Source organism: Thunnus albacares, chromosome 22, assembly GCF_914725855.1.
Source record: "Thunnus albacares chromosome 22, fThuAlb1.1, whole genome shotgun sequence".
Classification (NCBI taxonomy): domain Eukaryota; kingdom Metazoa; phylum Chordata; class Actinopteri; order Scombriformes; family Scombridae; genus Thunnus; species Thunnus albacares.
The window spans coordinates 15,985,029-16,002,444 of NC_058127.1; the positions used below are offsets into that span (position 1 = coordinate 15,985,029).

The following is a 17,416-nucleotide window of genomic DNA, read 5'->3' on the forward strand; positions in this document are numbered from 1 at the left end:
CTGTAGTTTTAGGCAAATGATACTCAAACAGGAGTAAATACTACTTTTGTTGGGGACTATTTTCAGCCACAGAATACATATTTGCACTGGTGAGTATTTATAGTAGGAGAATGGTATGTTTGGGATTGACTCGAAATAAACAACAGTGCCCATTTTCATCATAATAAAGGAACATGTCCCTCAGGGCAACAAAGTGGCTCACTGATGTGTTTTTAATACATTTTGGACAACAACGGAGGTCTATGGCACAGAAGAATAAGCTATATCAGGCTTTGGCTACATAGGCAATTGCCAGTTGTTAGTTTTGGTCCTTTCATGGTGACAATAAGTTAAGCATGTCACACTAATACGCCCATTTGCACATATGAGCACGCTCAAACATATATATCCCATTTGTATGTCATTGTATGTCAGGGGAATTGAGGCAAAATATATATTGCTTTTCATGACTGCTGCAGAGCATACACCTAAAACAACATCTGGCTCTAATGTGCAGCTTTATTGAAGCCATCTGTATGAAAACAGGGATGTAAACTTAACCCATACTTCTCTTGTCAAGGTAGAAGTGATCCAGATGACAGCTAAAATGTCACCTGAGGGATAACAAAATCAGTCAGTAGCCTGAGAAGTAGCTGAGTGAAGCGACAGAGTCCCTCCTAAATTGGGACACATATGTATTATGCATCAGGGAGAATCATAACATGCCAGGACTTTGGCTGACTTAGTAGTTAGAAGTTGACTTGCTCGTATAATGAGGTCACTTCTTCTGCTCTTAAGCACTTGCTGAGAAATGTAGGAATGTGTTACATGCCTGAGAGCTTTTGACTGATGCTATCACTTATGTGGAATATTTCATTGGAAAGCAGTGCTGATGTGATAGCTTTGGGGCTGTTTCTGAAACGATTTAGACACTTGAGAAATCAACAATGGATATTTGGCATTTGAAACACAGAAATTCTCAGACTCATGCTCAGGCCAAACATATTAGAGATGTTGCAAATAACATGACATATGCATGCAGGGAAAGAATATGACACATGACTCATAAATTGGTAAGTTGGAGGCACTGACGGTATTTACTTGCACATAACATAAATGACATGACACTAATGAAATTTGACCCTTTGATTTAACATCAGCATTAGTAAAGTATACAGACTTTGAAACCGTTATTTTTTTAATCTTTCGTTTCTTTGCTTTTTTTCATTTCAAAAGGTCAAACCTCAATTGGCTGGTGAAAATGACAGCAAAGTTGCCACAATGAGGGAATGGAAAGTAGGTATGAGGAAAATTTGGTCGAAATACCTGAACATAAAACCGGCAAGAACGCTCTCTTTTCTGCAGCTGCAACCCAAAGAAAATGCAAGTTAGAGAATGGTTAACAACTCAAACATTTCCACTTGAAAAACAATTGTGATTCAAGTACATGTTTCAGGGCAGAGGGCAAAAAAAAATCACCTTCTGTTGCAAGTTAAGTTGACATTTTACAACGTGAAAAGCAGTGTATACTGTACATTAATTATACCTTATCTAGAAAAAAACAGCAGACTCTTGTGTTAATTAGCACTTAAATGAGACATACAAGACAAGTGGGAATACGTCACTGACATATTGTTACTCTTAAATGTGATTTCAAGGTTACTATTTTTATTTTTATGTGTGAACTCAGAAGAACTGTTTATCTTTTGAACCTCTTCCACCACAGAAGGAGAGTTGATGCTAAAAACAATCTAGCATACCTGAGTAATTACAGGAAGCTAAGGCTCAAAGAACTGCTGTAGGAACTGCATGGACAATGAATAATTTTAATTGAGTTCTGATACAAGCAGGGTAGCCAACAGAGCTACTGTGTGGCTTAACATCTAGGTTCTGGTACCATGCTAAATCCCATGCAGATTAGCTCCAAAGAGTACCATTTCCCCCATAAAGGAGCCTCTTGCTCTACAACACAGCCCACTCTTCTGGAAACGGTCCCGTCCGTAGTCCGTAGCCAGCTACCCTTTGATCATGAAAACGAGACTGATCTCACCGTTTGCCAACTCAATCCTTTCATTGTCTGCTGGCAGAGCGCATTGTGCTTCGCTATCAAAAAAAAAATCTTTAATTCGCTTAGCTCTTTGCAGATTGTGTCAAAATGATTGAACTCGGGAGGTAAACATCAGCCACTGCCAGAGCACAGAGGAAAGTTCTGTGGGCTCCTTGGGGAAGGATTTTGAACACAAGACAATGCTGAGACACCATTTTTTTCCATAGGTTCTACATGTACCGTGATGCATGAATGTATTGTATATAAGAGGACAGACATTTATAAATCATAGGTAAGCCCCTGACCCCTTGAATAAATTATACTGGTTTTAGAAGCTTTTTTTATTCCCCTCAACCCAGCTGTCCTTTTCTTTGTGCCATCATTACAAAAGAAACTGAAGACAACAGCGGTAATCTCAACCACAGCGGTTGTCTGTGACTTGATGTTGTGTTTTATGAGAAACTCCTTTTTTTTCAGGAGGTATTATAAACTCTAGTTGCTCCTCGATGTGAATTTGCTCATCACGATCCCTTCTGGGGTGTTTTGGCCATCTTTACTGCTTCCCTCTCCATTGGAAAAAACTGGCACTAAAATCTCAATGGGGACATCTGTGTCTGTTGTGGCAATGAAATAAAAAAAAAAAAACGTCTTGATAAAGCTATCTGAGAACAGGTGTTCATGTTCCTCTACAAGTGAAGCCGCTCCAACAAATTAACGACTGACATTTAGAATTTCACTGATGTTTGCTTTTCTATTGGCTGCTCAAGAGACAGAAAGTATTATTTTAGCTTGCTTTGCCTGAGTGCCCCTTACTGTGCTCTGCTGTGAATTGGGGAATAAATGCATTAGCTTCAGGTTCAGCAAAAATGAAAATCTCCTGCACTCTTACTGCACAGCTTAGATCCAGCCCACTGAAATTTTACCCTGTCCCATTAGTAAAAATCAAGTGGTACAAATGTAGTGCTTTTGACGAGCATGGCATATGGATAACATCTTTTAAGCTACATCAAAGTGAAATTGATAGCATAATACATGATACCATGAGTAAGAGATGTGCCTGAGCAACACATTGAAATTCAAGGTCTGTTTTTAGTATGAACCAGACCACAGGGAAATGGTGGATATCATTTTCTCTGACAGCACTGGGCCATATAGCACATCATTAAAAGAATACCTACCGTTCAGGTTTGACTGGATTGAAGCCTTTTGGTAGGTAGGCTTCCATTTTGGAAATTCAGAGAGGTTTCGGAGACGGAGCGAAAATGTAAACTCACAAAAGTAGCACTTTTGAGTGGGATCGTTCACCTAAAATTCATTCCTTCATAAATGTTGATCTCACCAGTGTGGATAATAAGCAAGGGAATAGGTCTTGCAGGTCATGTTTATCCAGCCTATTACAGTGGCTAGTCAGAGCATTCTTTTAAAGCAAGGGGGGAAGTGAATAAAGGGTAGTTTTGATATTTCTTATAAAACTGTTTCTCTCACTACCTTGTTGAGGCTCCTTGCTGCGCTGTCTTTGCCACCCGGTGTGAGGTTCCTCAGCTGCACGTCAAGGAGATCCACCAATTGAACCATGGCCTTCACTGTGTAGGTGATGTCCCCTGCCTGAAGATTACTCTTGGTTTGCTCTGCCAACTCCCTGGCAATGACTGCAGCTGTCTCACCAGCTTTTAGCTGAAAAAAAAAGGACAAAATATGAGCAAATTCACTTGCAAAAAGCTGATTGTAATTGTGATTGATTATGGTTGAGACATTTAAATATCTAAACTAGCTAGTTTAGATATTTAAATGTCTCAAACAAGATATATCCCTCTACAGCCGAACACAAATCTAAACAAGCTTCATATCCTTGTTGTCTCACTATAGCATGCACTTATTATTCACAACCACCACATTGGAAAACATGGAAAAACATGATAAATTGCAGTACACAAATGTGCAGCCCCTTAAAAAAAATGCCGTTTAGCCTTTACATTTTCCAGAATTGCTGCTATATTGCACACAATTAATGTGGCGAGAAGGTACTCAGCTGAGTGTACACTGGGGCCAATACTGTATCTGGAAGCAATTATGAAATCAACTATTGAGGGAATTTCCCCTGATAGCCTTACACCTTTATGAAACTAATGGGGAACGCTGCAGCTTGGGGGAAGGGGGTATGTCGTATACAGAGGACAGATCCTATTGGATATTCATTTTTTCTTATGTTTCAACTCTTATGAGATTTTTCTGCCTCGGGCTTTGTTGAAGACTGTGAAAAAGTCAGAGTATTTTTCTTCTGTTGTTTAAAGGCGCCAAACAAGGTTTGCTTTATTTAGTTTTGCAGACATTTTGTTTTCTCTCCGTGTTGAAGCGGTGTGCAAAGGGCTGTAGTGAGACTGTCACTTGACATCTGGGGATTCTGGAGGATGGAGGATATTTTTTAACCTCTCCGAAACCAAATACACATGAGCAAAATTGTAAGGTATAGATTAAAGATTGTGTTTATCTGCTCAAACATAAGGGCCAACTGTTAGCATGTCTGTTGGACAGTTCAGGGTAATGTTAGCCATTAGCTGTGAGGCTCTTTGTTGGATATGGGGAAGGTTACACTCCAAGAAACCCCTGCCACATTACCTGAGATAGTGCTACATTTGCCAAACACACTAGTTAATCCTCATCATAAAAGCTTTTCCTCTTGTAATGTTAAAAGTGAAAACATACTGTTCATGAACAAGTATGTGAGCTAAGCAGCCAAACAGGGCTATGTTAGAATGAAACAACAGTCAAATCTTACATTTTTTCCATATCATACTTATAGGATTAACTAATACAAAAACAATGTTAATTCTTTACTTCCATGTCTATTCCCTTAATCTTGAACTGCTGAGGGAGCTGACTTGTTGCTTGGAACCAGTTAGAGGAGATAAGTAGCCATTTAAGACCCCTTTTTATATTGTTCTCATTTTAAAACAAGTCAGCCGTTACAAACAACATTAGACAGTCAGTTGGCGATGGCAATTCCAACCAACTCATGGAGCTGACGTTGGCTTAATTAGCTAGCTGACCATACAGTCGCTGATCAAATCTGCTGGCGACAGTTGTCATGTCAGCTGACAAAAGCGACTGGCCAGCTGGAAACAAGAGGCCTCCTTTTGTCTACCGCTGACTGAAATCAAAGACTCATTGTTTAAAAAATGACTGAATTTCTGAGTAGTAAATCTGCCACTGTTATCATGGTAACTGCATACAATATAATAGTCAAATTGTATTATACAGTGTTGCTTACAATAGGGATGGGAAAGTGTTGCTATTTCTTCCACATGTTAAACATTTTGATATGTACCTTGTGAGCTATTGAGGCATCTGTTTATTAGCTACTGATACTTCCCACAAACCCTGAAATATTTGCTAAGAAACTTCTTCTCAACACAGTTCTTTATCCTGGTTTTTGAAATTACAATACAACATCTGAAAGGAGCTACAGGGCTGAAAATGTGATGAGGTGCTCCTTGAAGTTAACTATTTGAATCTGATTTTAATGTCTGAGTCACTACTTACCAGTTGTTAAAATAAAGAGACCTATGGAACATATCTATGCTCACAACTATCAACAGCAGGAAAATTATGCAATAGTTTGTCTCATTTATGACCAGTAAATAACTTAAATGTGCAGTCAACAAGACTAAATGCACGACACCACTTGGGTTTGATGTTTCAGTTCAAAGGTGAGTTACCGTCAAGGTTTTACATCAACTAATAGACTCTAATTAATAGGTACGGTAGGATGAGCCCTAAAAACTGCAGTGACACCAACTAAAACAGGCCTATTCTGATTTACTCTGGCATCACCTGCGTTCATTGCCTGTGAGTTTATTAGTCAAGCCAATTACGCTGCTTAAATTGGTCTTCACATCGGTGTATGCGAGGGAACGTGTCTTCAGAAGATGTTTTCTTTTTTTCCTTCCTTGCTCTCGTCTTTTAATGAGGGGAGTTGAAGATGCAGGGTAAATAGCTTTGCTTTTTTCTGTGTTTCTGCTTATCCGATGTCATTTCTTTCTCTTTTTTTATATTCTCTACATCTTATTTCTCATTTTCTCTACTGAACCATCTGGTAATGAGCAGTGCCATGTATAGGACAATGGCTTTAGATTTAAAATAACTAAGTGGCAGATGGGCATTCCAGATATCTGACAGGTTGATCTTCATTAAGGTCCCCCTGTCTCCACAGCGACAGACACACTCCTGAAGTGTGCCTTGCTTAAAAAAAAAAGATGAATGACACTTTTGTTTAAAATACATGCATTAATTGATTGTCGCTTCCTTCTTTAGATCTTAACAAGCAATATTTCGCATTATAGTCAGACTGTAGATGTCAAATTCATGCAGCAACCAAAGTGGAACAGCCTCTACAGCGCGTTCATCAACAACTCTGCTGTAGTTAATTTCTCCAAACAGCAGCCTGTAGTGGAGCTTTATTGCGCTGCTCAAATGGCACTACGCTCCACGGAAAATGCACCTGATAATTTCTCTCCCTTCTATTTTGTTCCCCAACAGCCATTCTCCATCCATATCTGCAAACTGCCGTTTGTTTAATGGGCCGAGTTTTGTGCCGTTGAGTAGATCATAAGTGTTATAACATGCACGCCTCAGGGTCCTATGAGTTTAAGGGAGAACATTTTCAACATTGCCTGCAATTCATAACCTGGAACCCTGATCCTCACTTGCTGTAACCCTCTCCTCTTCTGATTTGATTCTATTACAGATTTAAACATAGAAAGCTTTACAATATATGAGGCTTTGTATAATAGCTTGCCTGCAGAAGAGGGGATACAAATTGTTTGTGCTTGAGAAGTATGGAATCTAAATAACCACAGTATCATGTCGTTGGACAGAAAGTGGTCTGGATTAGCTGTTACCCACAGCAGTCTATTAGAGTATGGTGCTGTGGTATTGGTTTTCATTCTGCCTCCATCCAACCACCCATGCCACACACACACATACACACATACAGGCAAGCATATCCCTTCTATTGAGTAAGGCCTGCAGCTAATCAATGGCATTAATTGACCAATTAAGAAGAGACAAAGAACAAAAGAGAAAACCCACAAAAACTTAAGTCCTCTGAGTAAAAGTGATATATACACCCTTGATTTGTATTGTGAGCTGTGGCAAATGTTGCTTAGAAAAAGCTAAAAGGGCACAAGTGTATTTAAAAAGACTCTCTTGAACAAATTTCCACATCAAAATAACATTTAAACTCAGTGCCAAATCCTTCAGGCTAGCTTAATGCTTTATCTACAGTTGTATTCTGAATAGAAATCTTTGATGATTCCTGGTAAGAAAAAGTACACTTTTCAAACCAAACTGGCTGTGATGTTACGTCAAATACGTTTTCTACTTGTTGTGTCATGCAGCTTGGTACCTTCTGGCTGATGAGGTTGACCCAGGGCGAGGTACAGTTGCTAAAGTCGGGTCCCTGGGGGTCCCAGTAGCCCTCTGGACCAACGCACATGTATGAGGCCACGCCTAAACAGGGAGGAAAAACAGTGGATTAGTGAGAACGATGCCCTGAAATGTAATAGCTCAAGAAATGTCAGTAAAAAAAGACCGACTACAATATTTTGTAACATGCTTATCAGTGTGTGTATGTGTGTGTTTTTAGAATCCACGCCGGGAATACCAATCTTACCCCTTTTCTTACTCCTTTTTACAGAGTGATAGACCACACAATGCTTTCAGGCCCAATTCTTTTATGTCAAGCACTTTCTTATTTGCACAACCTGTCCAAATAAAACTGCGATGAAATACAATTCTTAAGTGATTCAATTAATGGATGTAGCAAAATGTAATTGGATGGTTTTATCTTAGAGTGACCGAAATGAAGTTGCTTCACTTGAGGCCGGCCTGGCTCACCCAGACAATGTCTGTACTTAATCATTAAAAGTCAGACAGTGTCTGCCAATTGTGTGACAGTTCGGCTCCTGCATGAGAAAGAAAATACACCAAAATAGCTGCCAATTAAGTCTGCCATAGCAGAATTCATCATGAAAGGTCAATTAAGCTAGTTTGAGAAAACTGTCTCTGCTGACAGAGATGTGGTTTTACTATATTCCCTTTTGGGTTTCTGTACAAATAAACCTCCAGATATCAAGTAAATTAAACAATGCGAGCTGTCATCTGTTGAGCTTCTCTGACCTTGCTACACCTCCCTTCAACTTTATTCATTCCAATGATTAAATTAATACATTAAATCCTGATACAGTATACACCCACAGTTTTTGAGGTTATCTGTTAATTTGCAATGACTCCAACTTATGTAATGTATTCAGAAACAAAAGAGTGCCTTTGACTTGTTCTTCTTTATACCTCAAATGACTCGCGTCTATATTTTCAGAGCTGACATTAAATTGCCTTTGCTTGTACTTAGAGGGAGGGGGGTGTTGGAGGTTGAGAAGACCAGTATTAACAGATATAAATTTTGATTGACATATAATTTCCTTCCCCAGTCCACCTTGGACAGCCTTATGTTTGATGGGTTTATAAGATAAGGGACTCTGCATTTCCTGCTATATTGAGAGGCAGGAGAGGGAGCATGAAAGAGAGAGGGAGACAGAGGGAGAGGTGTAGGGGGAGACAGGATGACAGCGAGCGAAGTGAGGTAGATGGAAGGGGAGCTCGAGGAACTTTCAAAGAGTGGCAGAGGAAACTCACACAGTCGTGTTCTGCTTGACAGTGTCGTCTGAAGAGCAGTGGCTTTGAAGAGTGCGCCGAGAGGAGGTGGGGTATGTGTTCCTCTTATCTTGCCATATGACGGCTGTTAGTGAGGTCTCGACGGGTGCTGGTGTTGCCCATTAATGAAGCCCGTATGTGTGTGTGTGTATGTGTGTGTGTGTGTGTGTGTGTGTGTGTGTGTGTGTGTGTATCTGTGTGCTGGTTGATGAAATGAACAGATTTTTTTCAGGCTTCAAGCCAGATTTGAGAGTATGATGATGTCACTCCGCATTCTAGGGTGACTTGCGCTATAAAAAGTTCATGATAGGGAAGTTTCAGAAAATCCCTCAACAGAGGCACATTTTGCAATTTTAACATATCTGATTTGCATCACCTCTCATTTTGAGTTTGTAATAATGTATTACAACCACTGACTTTCTTTATTTATGCAACAATACTGTCTGGCAGCAGAAACCCACAATACTAAGGTTTCTAGGTTACCTTTTGGTAAAGTTTAAGCTTTAATTCTTCCTAATTTGAAGAATGCAGCATGATCTCCAACCTCAACATAGAGTGCATACTTTAAAAATTTAATGTCCATGCTCAGACGCCACGTCTCATTACAATATGAACTGCTCCTAGATCAGCATTCAGATAGTCTTACTTTCTGAGGTAAAGCTTTTATATCTAAAGCAGCCAACATCGATTTTATCTTAATGCAATTGACCCTTAGTATTGATACAAAGTCAGACCTGGAACTACATACACAGAAACAAATGGTCAGATGCCTGATAAACAAAGCATAGCCGCCCTTTAAAAGTCCCTAACACAAATGTGTTTAGCCACCAATTAATTACACCAATTGCATCCTGTTAGACAGGAAATAAACATGGGTGTGTGGCACACGAGTTAAGCTGTTTTGATACAGACGCAATGCTTAGCTATGTTTAGCGTTGCATCGGTGAGTTGGGAATAAAGAGTGATGAGTGGGGACAGTAAGCGAGAGAACAAGTGCTGCAGGGGGGAGTGTAAACAGACATACACACACACAAAAAAAAAACTCCAGCGACCAACATCAAGACGAAGAGCCTCACAGTAGACTGCGTCTCTAACAAGAGTATTGGCATCCTCAACAAGTGAAGGAATAAAGAAACAACATATATATTTCACAAGGAGGGTTTTTCATTGTTAAACAGAGGAGTGTTAGTGCTACATATACCAACTAATGACACATAAATAAATGTAGTGGACAGTTGAATGATATATTTTATCATATGTGTGAGGTGAGAGGTCTAGTTTATTACAACTTGAGTCGTGTTTTAGTAGTTTTCTCCCAGCCCATCTATTATTTCTGTCAACCAAGTGCAGGCAGGAGAATTTATATATCCCATCTGGCCTGAAAATGCCTAAATATCCCTCAGGTAGATCTAGAGATTGGTGGCAGAAGAAGGTCAGGGCCTGCTACAACCACAACCTGGACCTGGATAAATGGCAGAAAATGGATGAATGGATTTCCTTTTGTTTCTAAATAAGTCTGGCTAACCAGGGGGTTTGTTTAAAACCTGTATGATCCTTTGACTGCTCACATTGTTGCCCCATCAAACGTCTTCTCAGCAACTAAACACTTGTTCATGCCTTTGCCTCAAGCAGACTACACAACTGTAATGCTCTCTTCACTGCTGAGGCCATTCAGCGACTCCAACTAGTTCAAAATGCAGCTGCCTGTATTTTGCCTAGAACCAATAAATTCAGTTATATCACTCCAATTCTCAAAGATCTCCACTGACTTATTGACTTTAACATCTTACTCCTAAAAAAAAGCTCCCAATGGTCTTGGCCCAGTTTACATATCTGACATGCTTTCAGTCTACCGAGTTCCTTCCAAATCTAGCCCTAAAGCCTTCAGCATTCATGCTCCTAACATACTGTATGGAACAGCCTACCTGCTGATTTGAGGCTTGCACCTACAATATCCTGTTATAAAAAACTCAACACGTTTTTTTTTGTTTAGCTTTTATATTAGGATTGTTGCAATTGTTTGAACTGCTTTTGTATGGGATTGTAATCTACAAATGAAGTTCATCTTGTGCAATGTCTGTGTTCCCAATTCTATTTTGATAGTCACTGATAAATGTGAAATAATAAGAAATAATACCAAAATAAGACCAAAGTTGTAAAGAGATACATTACCTATTGTCCCAGGGGGACAGGGCATCTTGGCCACCATGCCTTGTTTGGTTTTTGGCCAGGAGATGTCCATCATCACCAGAGGATTGCAGTACTCCACCCTGATGTTGGGAAGCTTGGAGGAAGGCGGCGACTTATCACTGTCTTCTGGCACCAAACCCTCCACCAGCGTCTGGACTGGTGCTGCCACCGTTGTTGTGGTCCTTGGCCACTGGACGACTGCGGTTGTTGTGGCAGGCATCTTGGTAGTGGTCATCCTGACTGTTGTGGATGTCATGGTAACAGTGGTGGGTCGAGTAGTGGTTCTTGTCACCCCCGTTGTGGTGTCCATGTACACCATCACAGAGGAGGAAGACTCTGGTGAAGGAGAAAGTATGGGGGGGAAAAAAGTGAGCTGATGGATCCTAGCAAAAATGCACAGTTGGAAAAAGATGATTGAGAGTAAATATCTTCCCTTTTTCAGTTACACTTCATTTGTGTCATCGAGGGGAATTTATTCTGGTGCAGCTGAAGAAAAGACAACGCATACACAGGGGGGTTCTATTCGTCCCTCCTCTCCATGTGTCAGTTTAAGAAAAGATAGTTCAAAGAGGATCAAATGGAACTGGCAGGTGTGACTTGCACGGGCATGCACGGTGTCTAGTTTGGGACCCCCGCTGGCTAATCTAACACACACACGCCACAGATACACACACTTCCAGCTGTGTCGTCTAAATGTAGCTGTTGACGAGGGCATATCTCTGCAAGTCAATAGCTGGGTATTTTAGCTACATGCTATTTCTGGGTCAGCCGGGACAAACTGGAATACCTATTTCCTGGATACGAGTCCTCCCTGTGGTTACACTCTAGGAGGTGCTTGCTAATGACGCTGTTTACCTGAGCTGTTGGGGACAGGGGCTATCATAACACCAACACAGACACACCAGGATGCACCCATGCGCTCACTCAGTAATCTTTCTCTCTCCACTCAAATGGACATACACCTCCTCGAATCCCTGTCATTAATCATTCCATCTACTCAGCCATTATGTCCCCTTTATACTCCTTCCCCTGTGTCCCTGATTGGAAAATAGGGGCCCCAAATTAATTTAGCTGCAGGCTTTTTATGAATGTGTGGACTTGGTTAAGTCACAAAGGGTCAGGGGACACACAGAGAGGCCATACTTCATAATATTTCTCCAGAAAGGGGAATGTAGCCAGACTTTTCTGTGAAACTGTGTCCTATGGAATATCTATATTATGTAATATTGCTGTATATTACTCATAATATAAGTGTATTGTTATTTTTGCACAAAGATTCATCAATATGCCACACTGACATTTCCATATGTTCTGATCTTATTACTGAGGGTGGTTTCAGAGGAGGCAGCTTGCTGTGGACCCTCTAAATAAGTTCCCATGAGAGCATTGCTCACAAATACACATCTTTGCAAAAATGCAATTTGGGAAAGGCGTTGTTTCTGCCTAATGCAGAGATACAATCAAAATGACAGAAGTGACAAATAGACCTAATCTTTGTATGAAAGGAGAGCAAAATAAAATTTAATGAGGGTTGATTTTAGGTTGGCAGGTCTGATGGACGCCACGCATCCAGAGAGCTTAGATAACAGACATCACTGCTGAAATCCAGTTCTGTGAGATCCAATTTGCAATCAGACGATTTCTCTCTGTGGTAAATTTGAAAGCGGTGAAATAAGACAAGATGAATTAGTGCCAGCGTTTTGGAATCACAGAGACCCCCCAGAGGCAATGAGAATGAGACAAAACCAGAACACTATCAGTGGTCGATGCATTCAACGCTTAAAGGACCAGTGTGTAGCACTTAGTGGCATCTAGTGGTGCAACCAACTGAATACCCCTCCCCCTCCCTTCCAAGCATGTTTGAGAACCTACAGTGGCTGCGAAACCCAAGAAAAACACAAAAGGTCCTCTCTAGAGCCAGTGTTTGGTTTGTCTGTTCTGGACTTCTGTAGAAACATGGCAGTGCAACATGGCGGGCTAAATGGAAGAGGACCCGCTCCCTATGTAGATATAAAGGGCTCATTCTAAGCTAATGAAAACACAATTCTTAATTTCAGGTGATTATATACTAATGAAAACATACTGCATATTATATTCAATTTCTGCCAAGTCCATTCCGCTAGATGCCACTAAATTCTACACACTGCACTTTCAACAGCATTCAAAGACAGCCAAGGTTGATTAAATAGGTTGCTGCCGCAGCAACAGTTCCAGCTGATTGAGTATTTGTTTGCTCTCACTAACTAAAGAGTTTGTTGTGTTTTTAAGATCCGCAGGTATCTTGGACACTCCCGTGGAGGCACTCCATCAGCAAAGTGGAACTATAACAAGAATTTCATTGACTTGCAATGTGAACTAAAGACACACAAAGTCTTTTTTTTACTCTCAGCTATCTGATAATGCAGGCTGAATAACTTCCAAATGACTTTCATAGACAGAGAAAGAAGTAAACAGCAAAGTATACAACAGTAAATATAAAGGGGAAAACACAAACAACATGGAAAAGATGCTCACAGGTGCATATGAACATATAGGCACACTCGCAGTCACACACAAACCCTCATCAACCAACATAAACTGACACTACCACCCATCAACAGCAGGGTTTTCCATACATTCATTTATTTGTGCAGCCTGCCATATATAACCAAAGAAGAAGGGCCTTTTCCTGTCTTTTCCCTGCAGAGAAGACAGCTGGCCGAATACGATCCGGACACCACGCATGGTTAGTATGATGAACTACTCTGCAGAAATTTGTCCAAAAATTATGCATTCAGGTTAACTCTGATAAGTTAGTCTATCTACGTTTTTAACACAATCTCAGAGACCAGACTCTTCAAATAAGTTATTAGCAAGCATGCAGGACTCCAGCAGACCTCCCGTCATCCCAGGGAGGATGTAAAATTTAATTTATTTTGGGACAAATTTGGGATAAGAGTTGGGAAAAAAAGGACAAAACAATGTGTTTTACATAAAATGACAATACAATTGCAACATAATTCATTCATTCGGTTGTTTATTTGTCAGAAAGTACTTGGCAATTAAAATATTTGCAGTGGAGCATCTTATATTTATTTATTTGTTTATTTATTTTTTACCCCCACCCTTTAGTCACCTGCCACCACAATTAAAATCTAATTCTGTGGGAAACACTGAACAGGGCTTATAAAAAATTTTTAAAAAATCGCATGAATGCTCAAATAGGTATTTAACTGTTCCAGCAGCCACCGAGACATCACCATTTACATTCCGTAACCACTATTAGACATCATCATCAATCTGTGCCACGGCAGCCCCGCGGATCCTTCGGCTGCAATGATCATGAATACGGGAGAGAGAAATATCCTCAAGGACACCAGTCTATTTATTTGATTATTTATGAGAGGACTTATTTACGCATCTGCATCTGAGGAGAAGTGATGAATCAAATATGTCACATCAACTCTTAGTAAAAGGAGGTGGTATCAATTTCAGTTTAATTAAAATCAGCCAGTGGTGATTCAACTGCATATAGTAGAGGAGACCATTAAAGTACCTCATGGAAATCTGATCATGGAAATTCACTGCTCATATTGAGGTCAGTAAAGGTCACGGTGCACAGGCCTAGATAAGCCAGTGGCTAAATGGTGTGCATACGGGCCCGTTAGGATAAGGGAATTATCGTAGTGGTCAGGATGGCTGATACAGGAGAGAATCTGACTATGACAGATTTTTGCTGAGGGTGTTTGTATCTTTAGCTGCCAAGAAACGCAGCTGGTTGTAAGTGAAAGTTATTTATTAACAAAATCTGGGACGTGATGCATGAACCATGTTTTTTTTTTTTTTTTTTAAATTTTTAAACAACATACTATAATGAAGAATTAGCTGAATGCTTAAGAAGTTATTTTACATTTAAAAGAAGCAAATACATCATCCTTAATTGAGTAGACTCTGATTTTTTATGCATCTTTACCTGGTCATATCTGACCAGGTAAAGATGCTTCTGGCGGTTAATGTTAGCAAACAAACCACACATACATTATGAGTTTTCTGTTGTTGTGTTCCTGTTACACTATGTTTAAGCTTGTCACAGATGAAGTTTAAATGATTTCATTGCAAACTAAAGTAAACACATCACACCCTTCCAGGAAACATGTTTGTTGCTTCCAGCAAAAACTATTTATATGAGTTTTAGGGCCACTGTAGCCAGAAGTCATAACAGAAAGGCTCACTTTTTATTTATTTAAGATCATATTACATCAGTTGCTTTAAAGACACCGCCATTAGGCTGAGAGCGAGTGGAATGGGACCATGAGCAGGAGACATGTCTCCTGGACGTATGAAGGCACGGAGAAATATGGCTTGAGGAAATAGCCCTCACAGCATGAGGTTAATTCAAAGTCACCGGGAACCATGTCTAGAATGTAATTCCATACTTCCAGATGATCCCGTTGAGTCCGCCGCTAAATTATTTTTCAGAATGTTCTGTCTACAAACAGCATGTTAAATACTCCCGCAAAGACACACACAAGAGACAGAAAGCAGGAGTGGAAAAAAAAAAAAAAAGAAAGTGTCCTTGAGCAAACTTGTATATCTTTCCATGAGATGAGCATTAAAAAAAGGAAAGCCGGCAGCAAGCAGCAGCCACAGTCTGCATCCACTATTGCCTAGGAGACAACACAAGGACATTTTGTTTTGCTTTGCCAGCTTCTTCATTCTATCCAAAGGGATGAAGAGAGTCTAAAAAAATAAAGAAAACCTGAGCTCAAGAGCACCAACGAGGTGAACAAGACTATGCTGTGCTTCGAGGGACGCCAGGGTGACCTTACATGAATATTTGAATGTCTGAAGCATTTGTGGTTGTTGAGTTTTATAATGGGCTAAGGTAAAATAAATAAATAAATAATAACCACAAAACTTTAGACCATGAAAAAGTAATAACTCTTTGGAGTATTTTCTAATTAGAATTTGGTCCTGGGATATGTTTGGATGCTGCACAATGATACAAGACAAAGTATATCCACTAAAATGCCCTCAAACCCCAAAGTAATTTACCCTCTGTATATTTAAGATCCATTGCATTCCAAAAGGCATTACAAAGTTGATTAAAAATGAATAGTACTAACAGCAAGCTATCAGATATTCATGATACTTAAGCTAAGGGGCTTAAGAATGTTTGTACACCTGAAAACACCTGAAAATCGACCTTTTCATTCATAAAAAGACACAAGAACATTTCTGTGGGCACTCCAGTTTCCTCTCATTGAAACACCAACTCCACTCATCATTTACGCACCGCTCCCATTGCAAAAAAAAAAAAAAAAAAACCCCTCACCAAATGCATGAAGTCTGTTTCCACCACACACAGAGCTTTGTGCTTCATTTCAAAGCATTCATTTCTAACTAATTAGCCTCTCTCTCTGTATCCCAGGGCTCGTGGCTTCCACAATTAGATAAGCCCGCTCTACTTCGCTCCAGGAAAAAAACCTGCTATGCTATTATGAAATGAATCCGGTTTATATGACTTGCCATTTCCGCACCAAGAGCGGGCTCGTCGGCTCTGAGAAACTTCTGCAGACTCGAGATCAAAAGAGGTGGAAAGGGCTTTCGGGGGTAAAAATGAAACGAGCGTCAGACGGTAAAGTGACTCTTCCAGCCTCTTGCTGAACCCAATTACCTCCTAATTTTACTATTTGAACCTTTATGCATGGTTACATCTTCAGTAGACGCTTTCACAGACTGTAGAAAATATTGGACAGTCAATGTGTGATGTCACCCATTAACTTTCTACTTGCCTTTTTAAAGTCTGAAAAATTTCTGGGTGCTGCTGGGACATGTATTTCTAGACTCAAGCACACTTAAAGCTTAAATGCATGATCACGGCTGTTAGCGGGTCTCTCAGAAATAAATTTCAACCATGTACTTGTTTCATTTGGCGGTTTGATCTAAGGGTGCTGCTTCCACTTTATAACTCAGTCTACTTCACTCAGAGTTAAGTGTGATGTCAGAACTCCTATTAGGTACAGGTAGCTAAAAGAAAGTGAAACTATCTTCATTCTTTCTGTTAAAAAAAGTCAGAAACATCTATCTACGTCTTTCCTGCAGACAGGAGACTGAATCATCTGTCAAGCAGCTAAAAATTATTGGTGTCACAAGATGTCAATATGGTGAGTTTAAAGAAAAATTTAATTAAATTAAAAAACAGTTTGAAAAATGCCAGAGAAAATCATTTTGACCGCTTTCAAGAGCCTGACAGGACATTGTGAGTATGTGATTGCACTAATAAGTCCTTCCTGTTTCATGATTCGAAATTCTTGCAACAAAACCAGTCTGAAACAGGAATGGGGAAAGGGGGCTGTCATACATCAGGTTCATCTCATTGTCAGTCCAATGTGGTGAAGCAACAAATATGAGATTAACATTAAAAGATGTGTCCAAATGTGACCCTAAACTTTCTAAACAAAAGCAGAGAGAACTGAAGAAAAAAATATTGAGGCTCTAACATGTTAA

General features: G+C 39.9%; 1 protein-coding gene across 13 annotated transcripts in view; it reads right to left on the reverse strand.

Moving 5' to 3' along the window:
- LOC122973443 (adhesion G protein-coupled receptor L3-like) overlaps positions 1 to 17,416 on the reverse strand; it is a 243,642-nt gene that overhangs the window by 60,814 nt on the left and 165,412 nt on the right. For 9 of the 13 annotated variants that reach the window (XM_044340968.1, XM_044340969.1, XM_044340972.1 and 6 more), the window contains 4 exons: positions 10,910 to 11,263; positions 7,431 to 7,534; positions 3,515 to 3,700; positions 1,306 to 1,344 (listed from right to left, as the gene is read on the reverse strand). In XM_044340968.1, the coding sequence (XP_044196903.1) occupies positions 1,306 to 1,344; positions 3,515 to 3,700; positions 7,431 to 7,534; positions 10,910 to 11,263 (683 nt within the window). The remainder of the gene's footprint in view (positions 1 to 1,305; positions 1,345 to 3,514; positions 3,701 to 7,430; positions 7,535 to 10,909; positions 11,264 to 17,416) is intronic. The other 4 variants (XM_044340974.1, XM_044340980.1, XM_044340977.1 and 1 more) reach the window with 1 other exon arrangement.